At 47.0% G+C, this 22,076-nt stretch overlaps 1 protein-coding gene across 1 annotated transcript; it reads right to left on the bottom strand.

Annotated features, from left to right (window-relative positions):
* Positions 1-1,937: 1,937 nt before the first annotated feature.
* On the bottom strand, positions 1,938-21,461 carry GTPBP1 (GTP binding protein 1). Its single transcript, XM_074168053.1, has 12 exons — positions 21,254-21,461; positions 15,824-15,935; positions 13,128-13,308; positions 11,770-12,118; positions 11,225-11,348; positions 9,173-9,287; positions 8,567-8,711; positions 8,263-8,445; positions 7,309-7,444; positions 6,547-6,725; positions 5,834-6,031; positions 1,938-4,240 (listed from the first exon to the last, which is right to left on the bottom strand). The coding sequence occupies exons 1-12, from the start codon at positions 21,443-21,445 to the stop codon at positions 4,148-4,150; spliced, it is 2,007 nt and encodes a 668-aa protein (XP_074024154.1). The 5' UTR covers positions 21,446-21,461; the 3' UTR covers positions 1,938-4,147.
* Between the last annotated feature and the right edge of the window lie 615 nt (positions 21,462-22,076).

Raw genomic sequence — 22,076 nt, 5'->3', positions numbered from 1 at the left:
TCCCTAAAGTCTGCAGCAGCGCCGGTTACCGAGTGCTCGGCAGCTGCCTCCCGCAGCGTTGCCGGAGCTGCGAAGGAAAAGAGGGCACATAAAAACTGCTGCTTCAGCACAGTGCATCTCTGCCGGGGTGGGTATTTAATCCTACTGCTGATGCAGGAGATGAGCTTGGTGAGGCAGGAGAAATGCGAAACAGCTGTGGGAGCAGATTTTTTCCCTTATTTACTCCTTTTTCTTCTTCTCTATTCTCCCTCCTCCTCCTCGGTTTGCCCTACACACTTGTTATGAATTAGCCCTGCAGAAACAGATGGCTACAGGCAGGAGATGAGGTTCTATTTGATGCTGTAGCCTGTTGCAAATGCTGCACTGTTTTGTTGGTTTTATTTTTTAATCAACAGATTGTAATTTATGCCTATGCAAGGAAAGCAAAAAAAGACCAAGACAAATAAATTATATCAGAACTGCTGTCAAGCTTTTTTGTGTGTTTTACAGGTGCATGTGTTAGTGGGCATGATGTACAGCTAGTGGATAGAAGAGGAGCTACAGGAATAGCTGTGTCTATGTAGTCTTACAGAAAAATCTTTATTTTCCAGCCTCTCTAGGGGCAGCAGTTTTCACCTTGTCATTGAGCCGGCTCTGGGATACGATAAGCTGCTTGGAGCAATGATGAAAACAGGACCTACTCTTAAAAAGTTGAATAGCTTGGGACACCCAAAATCAAAATAGCCTGTCTTTGATGATTTCTAGCAGTCTAGGTCTATGGTAGACCATGGCTGTGTGCTTGGGCCATCCTGCAGTGACCTCGAAGGTGTCCCCAGGCATCACTCTGTCCCCAGGCATCACTCTGTCCCCAGGCATCACTCTGTCCCCAGGCATCACTCTGTCCCCTGCCACGAGGAATGGCAAATGAGGCTCAACCCGACACTAATCATAGTTAAGGGGAGCTGTATGTTGCTCTTTTCCTTAACAGGGGCTGTAAATTAACTGAGTGGGCAGCTAGGAGCAAGTAGAAAGAAAATACTTAGTTGTCCTCAGTCAGAGGAAGTTAACCCAGAGCATTAGAAAAAAAAAAAAAAAAGGCTACAAAAAGGGAAAATGGAGTGGCTTGAGCTTGGGAAGGCTCATACTGGTGTCAGCTTAATCAGGGTGGGCTGGAGGCAGGCGCGTATTGAAGAGCTCCTTGCAGAAGGCCACCCTAGGGAAAAGCTTGTTCTCTGCTGACCCTGGCTCTGCCCTCACTTGTTTTCCCTGGGGAGAGACGGATGCTGGGCACATCTGTGTCCCAGCTTGGGGAAGGCCACAAATTGCTAAGGACACCTCCTCCCCCAAACATAGCCATGAGCACAGGGGTGAGCACGCCCCCTGCAGGTGTCCATAGTGGTGGGGCTGGTGGGTCTTTGCTGTCTAGCACCAGCTCCCAGCCCAGCACCTACCTGTGTTAGGAAAGAGGTGTGCAGGGCAGGAGAAGCTTTAGTGAACCTCTGAGATCAACCGAGGAGGCAGGAAAAAGCCCATCCCAAGCCCTGCGGAGTCCCGCTGTATTTACAAGAAAGAGGTGAGGTGCAAATCACTGCAAGTACCCCAGGGGAGCACAAGCTTATGCAGGCAATGGAAGTGCCGTGCTGAAACTGCATCCTCTAGCAAAGGGTCTCCCATGGAGTTGGACCCAAATGATTTGGTACAGCAGCTCTTCATACACACATATAACGGCATCTCCCACAGCACAGCTCACACCATGCAAGTGTTCTCATTTCACCACTCTGCCATCAAGGAGCACCAAATCCTTGGCAGAAGAAAAGCTGTCAGGGCTAGGTGGAGGCACTACAAACGTGGCCTCCTCTCTCGTAGCCAGCAAAGGAGCATTGGTGCCAGGCAAACCCACTTTTTGGAGGGTTTTTTGGTCTTCCAGCAGGACAAAAAAAAAGCAACAAGACATACTTGAACTTGGAACAAACTTTTTTAAAATTTATTTTATAGATCACACCAGCCTTGAGTGATCTTTGAATGCTGGTCACAAAAAGAGAGATCACACCACCTCCTTTGCACAAACTGAAGTAAACCCTCTTCCAGTCTTGGCAGTCTCCTTCGTCTGGAGCACAAGGAATGGAGAAAAAAGAAAACCGCCTGGAGCTCCCTGCTCCCCTCCGAAGCAGAGGGCAGTGAAATCAGATGCAGTTTGACAGGGCCAGAAGACAAATGAACCAAGCCCCGGTGCCCTGCTTAGCCACACTTCACACCCCCTCACAATGCGGGTGCTATTAGTGTTGTAGCCGCCTATAGTTCCTCCCTCACCAGGGGAGTGCTGGTATTTAGGCACATATAGCTTGGAAAGGACCATCCGACCTCCCCGCTTCCACCCACAACTCAGGCCACTGCAGTCTCTAAGGCAAAGCATCCTCATCTCCAAACCACGGTCCTCACCTCTCCCATGCCACTTAATGCTCTTGGAGTGCTGGTGCTGGCACTGGGAGACACGCTTCCCCCCCCCCCCCCGATGCCACCCCCCGAGCCTGCTGTCCCTCAGTTGGCTTGAAAGCCTACCTAAAATCACAAGGTGAACTGGAATGAACTCCACGCAAGTGCCACAGATTTAGAAACAGGAACAACCCGCTAAAGAGGGACAGAAACCTTTCAGTCTCCCTCTAATTAAAAGAAAAAGTCCTTCATCAGAGGAGGAAGCCCTCAAAGAAACCGAGGCTGACTGCACCTGCTGGGGAGAGCCAACGATTTGCTGAGGATGCCACCTCCTCCCTCAAAATGCTACCACGCTCCACAGGTCCCCGCAGGCCAGCAGAGGATAACTCCTGTCTTCACAGGAGCAAAGGGAAGAGGCAGGGGTAGAAGAAGAGAGATCAAAATAAGCAGGGAATCGATCACTTGCTCATCCCAGGGTTAAAAAAAACAATAAAGTTAATTCGTAGACCATCCTTGCAGGGCCTTCCTGCAGAAGCCAGAATTTCTCATTTAAAAAAAAAAAAAAAAGAAAAGAAAAATTACCACGTACTTCCAAACCTGAAAGTACTTCTATAAGTTTGGTACCAATTCATCATTGCCCTCCGGCCAAGAGGGGAGAAAACAAATCACACCTCTGCCCTCTGCCATGGCAAAGTTTGGCCAGTGAGTTCCAGAAAAGATCAGGGAAATTTTGGAGTAAACAAAACTCAAGGGAAAGTTACGTTTTCCCGGTGTCTCTGTTCCAAAGGTATATTCCCACCTGTGATCTCTGTCCATCGAGGTGAGGCAGCTTTCTCTGGCTCAAGGGATGGACCGTGTGTTCCTGCACTATGTTCTTAATACTGTCAATTGAGCTGCCGCAGCCTTGAGAGGCAGGTTAGATTTGCTCCAACGTGCACTGAACAAACAACAGGAAAAGCAGCATGATAAGAAGGGGAACAGGATGGGCAAATGACTGCCCATTTAATTCTGCCTCTAATTTAAATCTTAAGTGCTATCAACATATTCGAGAAGGATATTTAGTACAGGATTCCTCAACATCAAGAACTGCTTTCCAATTTGCTTCCTTCTTAAGATCTCCAACTAATGAAATTTCTTACTGCCTCCTTCCAACTTCGGTCACTACAACTTTAAATTAAACCCACTTAGAAATAGTTTCAGATGGAGGGAATCCAGAAACATATTTGGCACGGGGCCACAGTGGTGAGGAAACAATGCCCTCTGGAGCCATCCTATAGAACGTGTTTTAACCTTTGCAAGTCTGAAATTTCAGGTGTTTGATAACCCCTGGATCTGAGACAGCGAATAGGAGGAGAGCAGCAAGTCCTGTGGACAGAACGGGGTGAGGGAGGAGGGAGGCAGCTAACTGGCTCTTCGCAGTTCTATCTGGATTCTCCTCTCATCTTCATGCACACAAAATATAATAAAAACTAATAAGAATAAAAACTAAGCCCATGATGTACAAAAATGTGTCGATAGGGGGAGGAGGAAGGTGTCAGTTACTCAGTTCTGTGTGTCTTATCACCTTCATTAGCTTATAAATTATGCTCCTCTCCATCGCTTCCTTCAGGGAGGAGGGACGATTCTTCTGCAGCCAATCAGCTGGGATGGGTTTTGGTTTAAGCTGCTCTGGATCTTTTGGATAAGAAATGAAGGGAAGGGGAGGAATTCCTCAGAGGGAGGAGTAGTAAGAAATTCAGCAGCCACTGGCAGGAGTCACACAGGCTCCCTGAGACTTCACTTTATGGCGCTGACCCCCACGTCGCCGGCCGCCTCCTCCGACTTTTGACTGAAAAACAAGGAGAGACATTTTAGTGCGCAGCGACCTCTGAATCAGAGTATCAACACAGCAGGGGTTCAGATGGATTACACACACGTCCAGACAGCGGGAGGGCAGTGGTGACTGATCAACTTTCTACCACTGCAGGAAGGAGATAAGGCAGACAGACACACCATGAAGGAAGGAGGAGAGACAGATACTCCATGACGTTCAGCCCTTCAATCTAGGAAGGACCTGATTTTCCAATTTTCTGAATGCTTCACTCCCATGAGAGTCAGCAGGTGCCATGGAGTTCAGCATCCAGGAAAGCGAAGCCTCAGGCTCCCTTGGTTTTGAAAAGAATGGAAGGAGAGTCCCCCACCCACCTAACAGGGCTCTCTTGCTAACCTGACTCTGCTCCCAGCCTCAGGCCAGCAAGCCCACCCTTCTTTTAAAGAGGCCAAATACCTTATTGCCCTCACGGATGTGGGGCTCTTCATCCAGCGCAGGCTGAGGGGAAGCAGCAAGGAGAGAGAGGCAGAGGTAAGCAAGAACAAAAGCAACACAGACTCTCAGGGGGAGGGATGAAACAAAGAGCAAGCTGGGAGAACTACTTAAAACCACAGTGACGCTACAACAAGACAAGGAGGAGATGGAGCATCTGTAAGAAGCCACAAGCACGTGCAGAGGGAGAGAACCCCTGCCAGAGGGCTCTCTTTCAGCTGCCAGCCTGGCTCAAGAGGGCAAGATTTGACCAATGACAACTAAGACAGCTAAAAGTAAGAGGGGAAACACTGAACGCTCTCAACAGTCAGTTCCTGAACCTTTCGCCTACTAGTTAAGTACACTACAAGGAGAAGACCCATGTAATAAAGCTGATAAATAGCTCCCAAAGTCTGCAGTTAGAATTCAGCTTCCATTCCTTCCAGACCAGAAAAGCTAGGTATCCTTCTCAGACGAGCTGAGAAGTCCTAACCACCAAAACAAACTGGAAAAATTTCTCTCAAAAAAGATAAACCTTTCCTCCTCCTTGGACATCTCCATCCTCTTTCCTTGACAGAGCAGACAACCTGTGTCTGATACTACTACTTAGGTTGTAAATTCTCTAGTGTAGAGATGTTCTACACCTCATTCAGGCAGCAGAGACCCATTCTGTGACTGGTTTTTAGGTGCTTCACTAGTTCAGCTACTGGGTATCTGGAGACACTTCTTCACTGTGAGCACAGTCAAGTAATGAAACAAGTTGCCAAGGGAGGTTGTACAGCCTCCCTCCTTGGAGCTTCTCAAGACATGACTGGATAAAACCCTGAGCATCCTGGTCTGACCTCAGAGATAATCCTACTTAGAGCAAGAGGTTTGACTAGACACTTCCCCAAAGTCCAACCCAAATTGTCCCAGGATCCTAAGCTGCTAGCTGCTGAAAGATCAGCCACAAGAAGTCATCCAGTCACCAGAGAATTCTGATTTCTACCGTAAGACTACCTATATTTCGATTTGTTTCTGTTGCACATTGAGTCCCAAGATGAGTTCAAGGGTATGAGGGGATAATGCTTGTGCTTTAGAGTGCCCCTCCTCCACCAGGTTGCAAACAGCTAGGACAGACATCATATTTTCCTCACTTACCAATGGTTGCAGGGCAGTAGGTGTCAGTGGCGCTGCAGCTGTTGAGGGGGCCTCGTCCCCAGCTGGTGGGCCCCCAGCTGCCGTCCCAGCTGGGGGAACACCATCCTCTCGTTTCGTAACAGCTCCCTTCTTGGTTGACTGCATCTTGATCTGCTGTGGCTTGGAATTCATTGGTGAGTTATTGGTGGTCTGGAGTAACTGCAAATTACAAATGGAGAGGTCAAAGATCAGCAATAAAATAGCTAGGCCAATATGGCAAGGTCAATGCTGCTTTCTAAGAAAAAGCTCTGAGAGGATTGATATCAATAGCCATCGCGAGATGGCGGCAGCAACAGCCGTTCAAAGAAATTTAGGCCCCTGAGCTGCCCTCAAGAACCCTCACAGGGTGGAAAGAGCCACTCAGCTGAGGTGACACTCAGCCCTCCTCAATGACTCAAAGGGAACCAGCTAAAAGCCGTCAGAAAGAGACCAAGCCATAAGAACCAGAGGCATCTGGCTCACCCCCCCTGCTTCACATTCCCTCATGCACACTAGCTAAGAGCCACCACACAACAAAGCACGCTGGTCATCTGCAACCACGTCAGGGCTGACGTTTGTGATCGAGGGATGGCCTCTTCACTCAGTTTTCCAGAGCTATACACATTCTCCTGCTGGCTTCTCAGCGCCAGAAGTAGCTAATGGGCAAAAAACCAGTTGGACTCTTCAGCCTTTACCTTAGTGATGGTACCCACAGCTTTGGTGCGGCCTTCACGGAAGACCAGACGCTGATCTATATGCAAATATTCTGGGGTTTTGATGAAGCGAAAATGCACTGTGGCTTTGTCCCCCGTCCGCAGGCAGTCCTTGTCCATGCTGAGAATTGTGGCCGTCTGACGGATGCTGCCACAATGCACTGTGAATGCAATGCACAAAGGCTTTCAAACAGCCAGAGCCATTAGTGGAATAAGCTTCAGAGAGACACCTAAGGCAGATCTTGCTACCCTACAGCTAACTGTATTGAGTTTGGAATGTAAAAATCCGCTGTGTACCAAAGAGTATAAGGGTCATATGGCTGCCTTTGTTCAGTCCTCAAAAAGAAAACACATATAAGCCAGAACAGTTGCCTTCAAATGGAGACTTTGCAGAAGCATCCTCAATAGAATCCTACAGGCCAAGCAGCCAGACTAGAGGGCCTGACCTAAATGAGTCTCTCAGTCAGCATCTGAAGCTGAAGAATCTTTGCACCATGAAGATCTGGGTCAGGCAAGCTCCAAGTACACTTGGAGTCACACATCTCCTTTTTACCTACAGCCTTTGCCACTCTCCTCCATCAACTCCCTCCCCTCTCTCTAATGCATTGCTGGGAAAGATCAAACCAGGAACTATGGCTTATATTCAGGCTGACAGAGGCGTCAGGAGAAAAATGATCTCAGGCTAGAGCTGACACAAACTGTTACCACTGGGAAACAAAGATGAGACAACACCGAGACACATACCCATGGCCTGATATCGTGGGCTGATGGTGGTGGGGTGATGGAGCACTAGAATCTCTGCTTCAAACTCCCACGATGCTTGTGGATTCAGGCGGGGCGACACCATTACCATGCCTTTCCGGATGGAAGAACGCTTGATCTGAAAAGCAGAGACACAAAAAAACCTTCGTGTGATTCTCCAGGGAAGAAACATGCTTCTCTGGCTGACTGCATCTAGAAGGATCCTAAGGGATTTCAACAGATATTAACTCGTGCTCACCAAAAGGCAAGGCCAGAGCTGTTTAGCAGTATGTAATGATGTTATGCAAGGGTTGCAAAAATCAAGTTCAGCTGACGTTTCTGAGGAAGCTTTAGTTAGAGTGCTGGGAATGCTGGACACTGACATGGAAGTTTTAACTCATTGATCCTTTAAAAGCAAAACATACATCCTGATTGCACATTACTCAAGCAGATGATGTCTCCGAAAACATGATGTCTGTTAACACAAAATGGTAAGACTGAACGCATGAAGTTTGGTATAGCTTAAACTAGATCTGCTTAAAAATCAGTGCAGCTTCTATTGACAGAAACCTTCCACCAGAGGAATTGCATCAAATTTTGTCGATTTTTAAATCCTCAAATCATCCAGCTGGTCCTATAAGTTGAGAGGAATAGTGTAAATACCCTGCCTAGGCCACTAACGTAGCAGGAGCACAAGAGGAAACTTTTCTTGCACTTTGTTACACACCTCCAACGCTATTCCTCTTTACCTTGGGTCCCACTGCTATGTTACCAGGCAGCTGTCAGCTGGAGCAACCAGGATACAGGACCCCCAGAGGTTCTATGGGGTTTTCAATGCATTGTGAAATGAGGCAGCTGAGGTTTGCAGAAGCAGTTCTGATTGCAGCTGAATTCCAAGAGCACTCTCAAATTAGGAGAGCGGTTCCTGTTCTGGGGGTCTAGAGCAGATCATCTCACCTTTTTCAAAGCAAAGGAGGCAGTCTGGCCTCCCCGCACTTCTTTGACAGGCATTCTCTTGCGGTGGATGGACTTGACAGCAATCGGTAGGAAGTTGCCAAGGGGATCTGGCCCCAGCAGCAGGGTGTCATTTAGCTTGATTAGGCCTCTCAGTGTCGTCCCAGACACAACTGTTCCTACGCCCTAGGCCAAAAAAAACCAACAGTAATTGGGGTCACTCGGCCAGGGAAGGCATCTCCAGGGAAGATACCTTCTTCAACCTGAAAGAGGAAGCAGAAAATTCTTCAAATACCAGGCCCCTTACCGGGACAGAGTAAGTATCATCTATCTGGAATTCTGCTGGCTCTTCTTCCCTGTAACTGGTCCGTGGAGACAAGAGATTAAGAAACATCTTCAGCAAATCTAGGTTCTCTCCGGTGACATTTGAAATCTGGAAAATCGGGCACATCCTGTAAAGGAGAATTGATGAAAATGGAGTTAGTTCACCTCCCTGCCTGGAATTCCACGTGTAGGGAGACATCCAAAAATCTCGGGACTGAATTCAATACACAGTGCTAGGAAGGGAGAGCCTGGCAAGCAGTCAGATGCATGACACCCCATGTTTGAAAACCTGCAACATTGCCTCTGCCTTCTAATGACTTTCAGGAATAGGTGTAAGGTTCCGGGACTGAAGGAAGCTGAATACCCTGCCATCTTCTGCAGGCTGCCCAGAAGCAGCCTCTCATTTCTGTCTCAGAGAGGGGAACACAAGCGGGTCAAGCTCAGAATCAACACATTCTTATGGAATCAACACACCACATGGCAGATGCAACCTTCACACATCTAGACAATGGGATTCTCTTTCTGAATCTTCTCACCCAGTCTCCAAATAGGATGGAAAGAGAAACGACTTCTCCTCTACTCCCGTTACCTCTCTGAGCTGAAGTTGGAGGCTGTTACAATGACATCATCCTTGCTCTGAACCAGCACGGGAATCTTCCTGCACCCTGGGGACTTCAGCAGTCGCTGTAACAGCTTCAGGGTTTCTTAAAGGGTGAAATGAATATTGTTAGGGAAGCATCTCCCGTCTTTACAAATCGCTTTTGTGGGGTCTCTCCCCAAAGGGAGACTGGTGTTCTTGCCACAAATAGACAGGAGAAGATGGCTAAAAGTGCGTGAGTGAGACTATGAGTTTGCTGCAGCCCAGAAGGGACTTAGGAGCCATTCCATCTTCCATTTCATGCCAGTTAGCTTGCTGCCAAGCGACACCATACATGAACAGACATACAAATTTGCATCTGCAAGTGCAATGCTGGGAAGTAGACATTTTATAGCTGTCTGTTAAGTAGCTTTAAGCAGTTACAAGGTATTTCCTAGTACTATAAAGGATTTTTCATACTGAATTCAATGAAAACCAGCAGCACTCAGGAAACTGACATATTTGAGAATACGTGAATTAGAAATCAATTTTGACGAAACAAACTTCAACACACTTTGCCTGGCAATCAACCTACCCTACAAGGTTAGAGAAGCGTGAAAGAGGTAAAGATGGCCATCACAGACTAGGACGCTGTAGGTGGACAAGATCCAGAAATAAATATTTTGGGATAAATCTCATGGCTTCCAACTTTGATCTCTTGCCTCTTTTAAATTTGTTTTCTAAGCCTCATATCTATCAGCCAGCAGGGACGCTACCTGATGCGCTTGCATCACCCTCCTGCAAAGTGCCTTACACTAAACAAGGGAGGAAAAAAAGGCTAGTAAGGGCTTAAAAGAGCAAATAATTTACATTCCACAATTGTCATCCAATTAGATGTTTTTTGTGAACAAATGATTGCCTATGGGGAAGTAATGTTTTGGATACAGAAACACAAACATCTAATCATGCCATCTGCTCTTCACAGATACACTAGAGCCAAATCTTGTGTCTATTTAATTTAAACAGAACATGACACGGGAGTGGCTTCTCCCAAGAGCAGTTCTTCTCTCCTCACCCTGAGCCAAATCTTCTCCTTCTCTCCCAGTTATTATCTTATGGTTGGGCCTTACATGTATTTGCCAAACATCTATTATAGAATTATCTAGATTATCTTTTGATCATATGTGTCTGTTTACCTGAAACTTATTTAGGATTTTTACAATAATGAACTAACCACAGACAGTACCAGGAGGATCCACTCTCCTGATTCTCAGGACTGCCTATCAAAAAAAGCATTGCTCCCACTAAACCACAGCATGTTCCTGAAGGTGTAAGAAATGCATCAAGAGAATTTTAAAGGTGAGAGCTGGTCACAGCCTGAAAAAATGTCAAGTTAAAGGGCTACTGCTGGGGTTAGAGGTGCTGCTTTAACAGCTGCTTAGCAAAAAAAAGTCACTAGGCCCTGCTGCTCACTGCCATCCCCACTTGTGTCCAGTCCAGTCCTGCTACCACAGCCCACATACTGCTTTGAACCACAATTTAGTAAGTGTTGGTTGGTTGTTCAGAGAAGGAGCTGCTGTAGTTATGCCAGCATATCTGAGAAGTGCCCAGGTGAGCAGGACATAACAAGCTGCTACCCCTTCATCAAAGAGAACAAGTTTGATCACAGCTTAAGATCACACTCAAACTGTGGGCAAGAAGGAAAGCAGCTTTCAAGAGAACTTCCAGACATTCCCTCCGCGTTTAAATACCCAGAGAGAACATAAAGCCACAACCCCAACTGTAAATTTCTCCTCTTAGAGCTCAGTTAAGCAAAACCCTGTAGCAAACACTTTTGGGTTGCCCAGCTGAGTCCCCCCAACTTGGGTAATTTTGAAATGGTGACTACAAGTTAACTGCCTGCAAAATGGGTAAGGGAAAAGGATAGATTTCTGGAAGGTGTTTAAGACGCAGTCAAAACCAGATAAGGCAGCTTTCCTCCAGCAGTAATTCCTCAACCCAAGCAGAGGATAACAGCACATACAGAGGTAAGAAACAGCCCTGGAGAGAGCTTGTAGGACTCACCTTGCAGGATGTTGGCAGGGCACATGTCGATCTTGGTCACCACAACGAAGACGGGAACGTTAAGTGCAAGCGCCAGGCCTAAGTGCTCCTTGGTCATTCCAACAATCCCAGCATTACTGCCAACCTACACCAGGGATACAAGAAAGGGTGATGTAAATGTTCCTCCTCCAGTGAGCTAGGTCTTGTGTCAGACATGCAGTAGGCTGTGATTAGGCTGTAGGTGCATTATTGGGAATGTATGACCAGACCTGGCTCATTTCAAATACTATTGGACACTGGCTGAGGATTCATTGCTCCTCAATTTTAGCAAGGTGTTCTGGAGTTTAGAAATCTTTCAGTTTTCAAGAACAATACACCTCGGGCCCATGTGAGACTTGCCTCAGAGCCCTGGCTACATATCCACAGTGGTTGCTGTTCTCCACCCCTGGGAGATGCTGCCTCCCTCCGCCACCCCACAGGCACTTGGAATAGGAAAGAAGTTGAGGCTGTTAAAGTTGTGAACAGCCCCGCTTGTGCTAGTGCAGTACATCTTTCTTGCTACTTACCATAAGCATGCAGAAGTCAGGTAAATGGCCAGTCATGCCGAAGACGGTGGTTTTCAGATACTTTTCGTGACCAGCCAGGTCAATGAAAGTAATGACCTTGGTGGACTTCTCACAGATCTTTGTCCATTCCAAGCTGCCACCGTGGCTGTCGGGCTTGTTGACCACATTGCCCTCACTGTCAAAGCCCAGAATGTCATTGCCCACGCTGCTGGTGCGGCCTGACTCAATCTCATGCTTATGACGGAAGAGCTTTTGCCGAGCAAAGCCTCGGCCATTGTCAAGTTCGCCATGTGTCAGAACACCTAGCAACGTGCTCTTTCCTGCATCCACATTGCCAACCACTGCTACCCTGGAGGGGGAAGGAAAAAGGAACCTGGTAAATCTGATATCTGAAGAAACAAATCAAAAAAAACCCCAACAAACCAAACACCACCACTCCTGCAAATAACTAGCTTTTTCTCCCTAACCTTCAAAGAGAGATTCAAGAATGTTACACCTTCACAAGCAGAGCAGAGATTCTTACACAGTTATTAGTTAACAATGGAGATCCCAGACTCTGGGGACTGGGATGTGGAAGACTGTGGAAACATGTAACTGGTGCCCCGAACACAGAGAGCTGAACTCGGCATTGCTTGACAACACATGCATGTGGCAATTCTAAAGAAAGTCTAAATCCCAACTTGATCTAAATACCTCTCCCTTTTTTGTACTTGTCATGTTGCAGTAGCAGCAGCTGCTAGGGAAAGCACAGAAATTTTAATTGTTGTTCCCAGAAAAGGAAAAGCTCAAACGATAATGAAATTTCTGGGGGGAAATCCCTCTCCTACAGCAATCTTCCTTGTCTCTGATAAAGGTGGCTATTATGGCTGTTGGTAAATGTCGGAAGTCCATTCCATCCAGGTCTGGGCAGACTTTCAAGTCATGTCACACAAGCTATTAGATGTCCATTAAAAGGTGACTGGGATCATCACGGTCTTGGAATAGAATTGAACCCTTAGTCAAAAGTATTGTATTCCAGCAGCGTGCATATATGCACATACAGATGCACATGCACATGTGACTCCCTACTGGGATCCTAGCCCACGAAAGATCCCCAAACTGTGAAGGTGTCACCCAGAGAGCAACAGCCCTCAACTAAACACAGGTAAATCTTCACAAACAGCTTGTTCACAAAAGAGACAGCAACAACAACCAAAAGGCAATTTCATTAGCAAGGAGTGGTCAAACTCAACTCCCTTTGTTGGGTAGCTACAACACCCAGACTCGAATCCGCGTTGCTGGCTCAGCATTGGTGGCTGCTCACAGGGTAAAAATGCAGCTGGACTGCTGACTAACCCTGTCTCCACCCGGCTCCTCACCTGACCTCCAGGAAGTCGTTGTCACCCACACGTTTTCGAACGAGGTAGTCGCGCACCTTGCCCCCTGCCTCCTGATGCTCCCTCAGGAGGATCACGTCTGCCTCGATCTGCTCTGCCATGCTCTTCAACGTGGCATAGGATGCCTCCATGTCTGCCTCGCTCAGACCGTATTCGGTCCCATCTAGTACCATGTTGAGGAGACAAAGGACAGTCAGTGAGCACCACCTTGCAACAGCCAGTAGCAATGTCATTCTGCCTGGGACTTTCCACACCAGTCAGGATTTATATGATTTATATGTTCACAGAGCCATGTGAACAGAATAAGCACCCTTTATCCCCAGTAAAAAAGGATGGTCTCCACTCAAAGTCTTAAAAGATACTAGAAAAGTACCATCTTTCATCTACAGGAGTTTTCTTCACAGTTTCTACAAGAAAATATTTAGGTATTGGCAAGGAAGACACATTTCTGTCCAATTCCCTTGCTTCACATGTTGAAGGTACTTTGTGTGCAATTTCCTTCAGTCAGATAAAACATCTCCTCTCGCATTGCAATAAAGGGAAAAGCATTAACAAAAGGAAAATCCTGACTGTGAAATATCATCACAATTAACCAGTGAATGTGGGACCAATTTAAACAATCAGCTTATTTTATAAAACCACATCCCAAGTGTACATTTTCTGCAAGTCTGCCCTGCGCAGCAATTTCTTTAGCCCCCACAATACTCCAGTTAAAACAATGTTTTTGGCATGTCTCACTGCCTTCATCCTGGCAATTGAAGGAAATGCTGACAGCACATGAGGCCAGAAAAAAACAAGGAAGCACGGCTGCCTCTGAACAGCCCCCCCAAGCAAAGAGCTGACAGTTGGAGCAAGTCAGTGGCAAGTATCTAGACAGTTTAAAGGCCACCACAGCTTTCAGCTACTCTCTTAACACAGGTGCTGAGAAGCTGCATGGATTTCAAGACAGAATCTCCTCAGTGGGTAAAAAAACAACAAACAAAGGTGGAGAGCCACATAGCACCTGGATGACCAAAGCTATTGCTGTGTGCATATTCATATACATGTCTAACTCATCAGCTGTTAAGCAGTAACTGCAGTTTTCATGAACTAATCAGCATTTTAACTACTGCACAGCTCTACAACAAGTAGAGTTGCTGGGTGATTTCCAACCTAGCTCATAAGCTGGCTGAGAAGTTGTGGAGAAGGTGGGAACACAAAAACCACCAGGGCTTGGGGTCTTGGGTCAGAGTTGGGGAATGAGAAGTAGGGGAAAGGAGAGGGTAAGAGCCAAGGGAGGAAGGGAGGGGTCACTACTGATGAAGCAGTGAGCTTCCTGGCAGTCTTCACTTGCTTCTCAGTCATCTGAGTTGGGTATCCATGATGATCAAAATCATAGACACTCAAACTGAATGAGAAGGAGGGATGGTGGCAGGGATATCTTTTTTTTTTTTTTTTTTCAGTTGGCTATTGTTTCAAATTTACAGAGAAGATCCTCATCTTCCTTGACCATGCAGCAACCCAAAATGAAGTCAGAAGTTTTAGGTCTTATTTTAAGAGACAAATGCCCTCTTCTAAGTACACCATTGCATCAACCACCAGTTAACACCCTCACAAGGTATCCTAGAGGAGAAAGCTGTTACTAGCCTCATCTCCCCTGTAGATGTGGTTATCCCAAACACCAGGGGTTCAGACTACATGTGGGAAGCTCGCTTGGACGCGAGAGCATTATCCTCATTATCCTGTGATCTTGGCTGCATGACCAATGGCCACCTAATCCTGGCTTCTTTTCTGCATTGGCTGCTTCTCAAGACACCAAGAAAACCCAAAAAGCACACAGTTCTAAGGTAACACAACTCTCTTCCTCCATTACTTCAGCCAAACCTGTGCACTGATGACCAAGGTTTTGTATTCTTCCTCAAACATACTAACTAGTAGAATATCTGATGAACAACTTGATATCCAGCAGATATATAATATGTTTGAAACAAGCCTTTAGCCTTATGATAGCTGTAGATTTATTTTTTTTTGCATTCAGAAAAGAAATTTTGATTTCAAAGCAAGAACATGTTCAGTATTATTTTACCAGCATCAGATGCAAGTATTCAAACTGTGAAAAAGAACAAAAAGGTAATCCATGCTAATTGCTAAAATCTGCAAAGGCAAATGACTGCAGTCACACCCAAGTTAATGTGACAATAAAGGCCTCATGGTAAGAAAAGGAAAACCTGTCTCCCTATAGCACACACTAAAAAGGTCAGCAGCATGTATTTTGGCTATCTCCAATACATTCCTGTGGGGTAAAAATATTGTTATTTACAATAGAAATACAAGAAATGAACAAAACCAGACAGAACAAGACCTCCATCAAACATTGAAAAGGTCTGTACTAAAACTGTTGTTGTAATTTCAGATCCTTCCCCTTTTCCTGGTGTGACCACACAAGTTATGCCTCATTTCCAAACAGAACTTGTATGATTTTATACAAGAAATATGTTTAGCTCCACTACATAAGACAGTTGCTGGCAGGAATAAAATAAAAAGAAACTGTCCCACATGTTTTGCTATACTTTATGGAGGTTTCCAAGTTATTCTGGAGAAGGAAGTACTTCTACTTCAGCAGCAGCCCAGTTAGATGAACTAGGTTTTTATTACAATTTTAATGTTTTTTGTGGTTTTCCTCAGGAAGCTATACTCACCTGATCCTTGACCAATGACATAGATGGTCTCCCCACATCCCTCATCAATTCTCTCTGACATCTGCCGGAGCAAACTGTCATACTGCTCTGAAGTTGGACTCACCATCACCAGCTGGAAAAAAAGATTAAATATCCAATTTGCAGACGTCAAGCAAACAATTTCACCAGCAGCTTCAGTTATAAGGACAATCAATCAGTATGGTTCAGGAGGCTGCTTTGCAAGGACCGCTTCCTGGTGGTTTGTTTTTGTTGTTGTTATTTTTTAAACCAGCTTCTCTGACAACTATTTCCTTGTGACACTGCACAAGGTTATTTGTCTCAGCTCAGAGTTCATTTATGTTGGAAGATACACTTCAAAGCAAGTAAGAATACCAAGCATCCCATTTTGAGGTAACCGATGTTTAAAAGCCACATTTAAGTGAACATCCCACTTCTCCTTCTGTGTAATACATGTTTCCAAGCAAGGAAAACAGAAAGGGGAGGAGCTATTTCCTCCAAAGAAATTCCTCAGCTGCGTACTCCACTGTCTCCACTGCAGAGAGTGCTGCTGCTCCCCCAAAGCCAGAAGAAGCCAGCCAGACCTCACTGCAGAGCACACCTAGGCACCAAAACCTAGAGCATCTCATAAATCTTTCACATACTTGATCTCCCCTTTCGTTTTCTGAGAGGGCAGAGGGGAAGGAGACAACACGAACAAGCATTATTTTCAAACTCCTAACAAAACTTTAGGTACTTTACACTACAATGCTGACAGGCAGATATACAAAAGAGTTTGTACGAGCATATTTGGACATTTCACCAGTGAAGAGCTGCATTTGGCAAGCCAGCAGCTGTGTTACTAACAAGCTTTGACTGCAGTTATTGCAACAACCACAACTTCCTTCACCCTTCCCTGTAGAGACATCATGAGAAGGAAAAAGCAGACAGAAACAAATAAGAAAATGAGGACAACAAGACAATGCTTCAGGATGGATTTTTCTTAGAACAGAATGGAGAAGCACCATTTTTGGCAAAAACCTGTGTTGCTCCTACAGTGCAGCTGAGGACACTCATACAGAGTGGCCACAATGGTGGCGCAGCAGTGGCAGACCAAGGAGACCTTCATCACCCATTTGGGACCAATTGGCTACTTGCTCTCTGGCTGCCTCCATGGTTACAAATCTGTTGGTGGCCGAGCATCCTGGCACAGTGGCTCAATAGCTGTTGCGATTGAGATATTCATTGCTACTAAAAAGGTACTTTTAGTAAGAGTTGTAAAGGCTATTGCCTACTGATAGCCCTATGGGTAGGCACGCCTGCGCCACACTACAACACTCAATGAAATGCAGACTTCCACCAGCTGTCCTTACACACACATTCCAAAATCATGCCCAGAACGATGTACTTCACTACACACTAAGGCCAGTCTAAAAATCTGTGCCAGATTTACCTAAAACATATGGTTTACAGCAGTTCACAATGATTAATTACATCTTCAAACCTGCCCAACACTCTCTACTAACACAGCCTGACTTGCTAGCACAGCTAACGCAATATGTATTCGAGGGGGAACTACCTTTACCACCTACTACCACTGCCTAGTTGATGAAAAACTTTATTACAAAACTAAAGTGTGAGGGAACCCCAAACTCCACAAATAAGGCTTAAGCAGCTTTTAAACCTATAGTGATGCACACATCTGGAAAACTGAAGCACAGGCAGCAAGTGCTGGTTTAGAAGGTTTTAGGCAGCCAACGCAACGCTTTCCTCAAATATTAAGGGTGACACAGAGCAGGTATGTGCCTGCAAGGGCCGGACAGCTACAAGAGAGGCAATCATCTTCACGTGCCTCTTTTACACACATGCCCTACCTAAGCCTTTTAACTACTCGGCATGGTCTGCAAAGGGTAGCAAAGCACTCTGGAAGGCCACGTAGTCTTTCGATTTCATGCTACAAAGGACTGAGTTTTGCCTTTAATAGTTGTTCTTTTGGTTTTGGTTTTGTTTTCTTCTTAAAGGAAAGGGAACTGGATGTAAATGTATTGAGAGGGAAACTGTTCAGAGGCTTGATCAGAAAAGGAATGGAAGGCTCTGTGTTGATGTGTAAGGCTTGTTTTGCCCAGCGAGCACTTCAGGAATTCCTGGAAACACAGCAGACAGGCTCACTGTTTAGAGTAGTGCACCAGCACAGGTCAGGGACTCAAGAAGATCTATTAAACAGGCTGTCATACACATAAAGATCAATAAAATAACAGAGGCCACCAGTTTAGAGGCACAATAACTTCAGTTTCTTCAAGTCTCATCACCAGCTTCTTTCTTCTATGAGCAGTGTGAGTGGGCAGGGTGTTTGTCTAAAGTATCAGGGGACATTTCAGCTTAGCATCTCGCTGTAGCCTTTCTTCTTGGTGCCAGGCAGGAGGGCTGGGGGCTAAAACAGCATGGTACCCACACACATCAGCTCAAAACACTGTTCCCCTACCCTGCTGCTTTCACTGCCATGCAAAGGTGCTGTTGAAGGGTGTTCCAGAGGTATAACGCCTCCAAAGCCTACCCTGGGGCCGATGAAGCTTACTGCTGATATGACATAGCGGGATGCCAAGAGAAGGATGTGTAGAACAAATCACAGCTTTCATGGATCACATCTTCCAATGCTGTCCAGTATTTCTAACAGCTGCTTCTGCAGCCCCCAGCCAGTTCTGCAGTTTCCTAGGTCACTGCAAGACTTTAGTAGCTGTTCTGAAGATCTCTTTAGCTAGCTTCCTGGACAGAGGGAGCCCATTCTTTGCTGCCTCCTTGGTTGGAGAGAGGCCCTCCATCTTGGCCTCTCTGCTTTTATTGCTTTTCATCTTTGAGCAATCCCCTCCATGCTTGCATTACGTATTCTTGTTTTTCAGAGGTTTTCACAAAGTCAAAATTTTTCACTTTTGCTCTTTCCACTTTGCCAGGCATTGAGCAGTTAACAGTAGGAGCCATGTGGGTCTAGCAACCTCAGATTTCCTATAGGGCAAAAAAAGTAACAACCAGTTATTGTTTTATTCTCAGGACAGCAGAAAGAAATATATCTCACACCTTTGAGATGCCATCTCTAAAGTCCCTTCCCAATCTCTGAGGAAAGGTAGCTTTTCCCATCTTTCCTCTGATCAGTTTTGGGATCAACATACAATAGACGTGGGTAATAGCTACAGCTGTCTGAGCTTACTCTGGGGGGACAAGATGGACTGTGCCATTCTGCACTGCCCAACAACAAGCAGGAGTCCGTAATATTAATTAACAGCAATCTCCAGACACCAGTGAGATTAAGCTAAGGTTGTATCAGCACTACTACAGGCAGTCCTTATAAAAGGAGCATCCCACATCCATGAGGTGGACAAACTATAAAGATTAAGGGCAAACCAAATACTATGTGGTATGTAGTGCTGCTCTTTATTGAAATAACATAGCCTGACATTTTGCATGGCTGGAAGGCCACCACCAGCCATTGAGAAGTCAGGGGAAAGGCACCTTCTGCAATGTCATATTTTGCTTTCTATTTCCTGTGGACATACATCGTTCAAGTGCTATTAATGTTCTGTTGTCAATGTAGATCTAATAAGTATCAGCTTCACTAATAGCCTTGTGTGATATGGTTTTGACCTGAAAGATGATTACTGCTGCAGTGTGTTGGTACTGAAGGGAAAACAATCACCCATTAAGATCGACACGATAATGAATTTGTGCTGATGAATGGAACCATTTGCTTGATCAGCTCACAAGGTGCACTTGATAACTGAATCCCAAAGTGCTCCTCTCTAAAAGGAGCACACCCTACAATGAATGTACTGGGGGAGGACTGGGAGAAAAGTATGTAACACAGCGAGGGGGTAGGTCAGACCAGGACAGAAGCAGCAAACAAACCGACCGCAGCAGGAATCACCATTTTAAGCAGGAATCGGAGGGCAGCAATTCAACTGGGAAGACAGAAAAGATGGGGGAATCAGGGCAGGGGGGGCAGGTCAGCTACCGCATTCTCACCATGTGGGATTGCTCTTTTGAGCACATAGCGGGAGACTAACTTGGAGAGATGAAGCAGAGCTCATAGTCTTAGCTCTCATCCAAGATGGGGATGAATGAAAGGTCTAGGGAAAGATAGCTGGTGTACACTGCTGTATGGAAAAGTAACTTGTAATAAAGGTCAAAAAAATGCTTACCTATCACCTCCAGAGTGCTGTAGATTTCTAGGAATGGAAGACAGCCTGACAACATAAATAGAGGTTGTGGGAGAAAAGCATTCCTCTCTCTTTATCAGAGTTTTGGTCAGGTTCCCGGCTGTCAAGTATCAGTGACACAGCCCTTGGCGTCCTCCTGGGCCCTCTTCCACATCAGCCACGTCCAAAGCACAGATCGATATTGGCATCCTGTATCAAAATCTTGTCCAGCTCATTAAGGCACGAACAGGTGGCTCAATAAATACTGCAGGTCTGATTTCTGTTCTTTACTTCCTTATATGACATCTTCATAACATTTGTTTTAATACAGTACCACATTGTAAAATATCTGGTCATTCCCTCAAAAACAAACATTTCCACATCCACACACCACAATTCCTCTCTCTCCGTTTCTCCACAGAAGTCAAGACAATTCAGGACTTTAGAACAACTCCGGCTGGAAGTATGAAGAGGAAGGCTGGCAGAGAAACAGGAGGAAACACCAGCTATGCTGACTTCTGGATCACCTAATTACAAGCAGACCGAACCAAGTTGTCAGGAGACTTTAGAGCGGGAGATGGCACCACGATACACCAAATGCTTGGCAGCAAAAGGCATACGGTTAAAGAGAGCAGCCAACTGGGACAAAACGGAAGGCAGCGTAGAAAGGCAGCTAACGCAGCCTGTGGCAGGCTCTGTCACGCACCTATTACTACCATGTAGCTTCCTGCAAGATGCGAGCGAGAACAGATTCTGATAGAAATAAGACCACCACGCAGCTTTGGCACTCGTATCCTAGAAAGGAACTGCGTACTGTGAACAAACCTTTTTGCGTTGCCGTAATAACCTGGTTTGCAAGCGCAAAGCACCCCTGTCGCTGGGCCCTTGTGCCCGAAAGTTACACGCTCTGACCTGCTGCTAAGATCGGGAAGAAAGCCCCGGGAAGTAGCGCGACTGGCGGCAGAGATAACTACGGAGAACCGGCGCTGAGGAGAAACGTTGGTGAGACGTTAAACCAGCTGCCAGCTTTAAACCCTGCTCTTGCTGGGAAGTGGGACACACACCCCCACCACCACCTCGGAGGCTCCCTGGCCCCTCGCTCCCCTGAAGCGAGGGGAGCGGGGCCGACCCCGGCTGTCGGGCTGGCCCCGCTGCGGCCGGGCCGTGGGGCAGCCACACGGGTAAAGAGGGTGCCGGGGAGAGGGCAGCGCAGGGCCCGTCGGGGTGATGATGGCGCTCACCACCCGCTCCCCCCGGCGGGGCCTACCTTACTGGTGAGGTCGATCTCGGGCTCGCCGTTGAGCGCTTCGCCGTCGTCGGCGTCGAAGGCGGCGCGGAGGGGACAGGCGGCCGCCGCTACGCGAGGCCCCCCGCCTGGGGAGCCGGGCTCCGGAGCGAACATACAGGCCGGTACCGGGGAACCCCCCATCGGCGATCGACTCCGCTCCGCCGCCGCCATCTTCCCTGCCCCGGCCCTCCTCCCTCCCCGCACCCGCCCCTCCGCCACGGGAGGCGCGGCGGCCCCGCCCCCGGCCCGCCAAGGCGGTGCCAGCCAATCACCGTCGCAGGAAGGGGGCTATTAACCTGTAGCCATGACAACGGCGGGCGGGGTCGTTGTTATTCATACGGGGAGGGCCACGCCCCCACCAAGCGCGCGAAGCCAATGGGAGAGGCACTGCCAGCTCGACTTGTTTTCTCTATATACACACACAACAGAGCCCGCCCGACGTGTCCGGTGCTTTCTACCCAATAGAAGAGCTGGTCGTCGTGACAAACAACCCTAAAGGCCAATCGAATACAAAGACTCGAGCGACTGGGTGGGACTAAACGGCTGCCACCGATGGGCAGGGCCCGCCCTGGTGGGTGGATACTCTCTGGAATTAACCAATAAGAAAGAGGAGATTTTTCACAGGCAGTTGTGTAAGCCAATGGAACGGGGAGGGAGCGTGCTGGGCGCCCCTTCGAGCGGCGGGTCCGGCTATCCCAGCCGGCCGCTACTCTGAGGTGGCGGGCGTTGCGGGGCCCGGCCTGCCGGCAGCGCTCACGCCTTCCTCAGGAAGCCGCCAGCTCCCGGGGCCGATGAGGGGTCG

This window comes from Numenius arquata, chromosome 2 (genome assembly GCF_964106895.1).
Source record: "Numenius arquata chromosome 2, bNumArq3.hap1.1, whole genome shotgun sequence".
NCBI lineage: Eukaryota > Metazoa > Chordata > Aves > Charadriiformes > Scolopacidae > Numenius > Numenius arquata.
This window is presented reverse-complemented; position numbering and strand designations above follow the sequence as displayed.

What these genes read in the sequence shown, in the direction of transcription:
- GTPBP1 (XM_074168053.1), bottom strand. Translation starts at nt 21,445, where the DNA reads ATGGCGGCGGCGGAGCGGAGTCGATCGCCGATGGGGGGTTCCCCGGTA. An exon ending in CCCACGATATCAGGCCATGG is followed by an intron (nt 6,726 to 7,308) that starts GTATGTGTCTCG and finishes TTGCATTCACAG; the next exon opens with TGCATTGTGGCAGCATCCGT. An exon ending in CTACTGCCCTGCAACCATTG is followed by an intron (nt 4,241 to 5,833) that starts GTAAGTGAGGAA and finishes CTTGTTTTTCAG; the next exon opens with TCAAAAGTCGGAGGAGGCGG.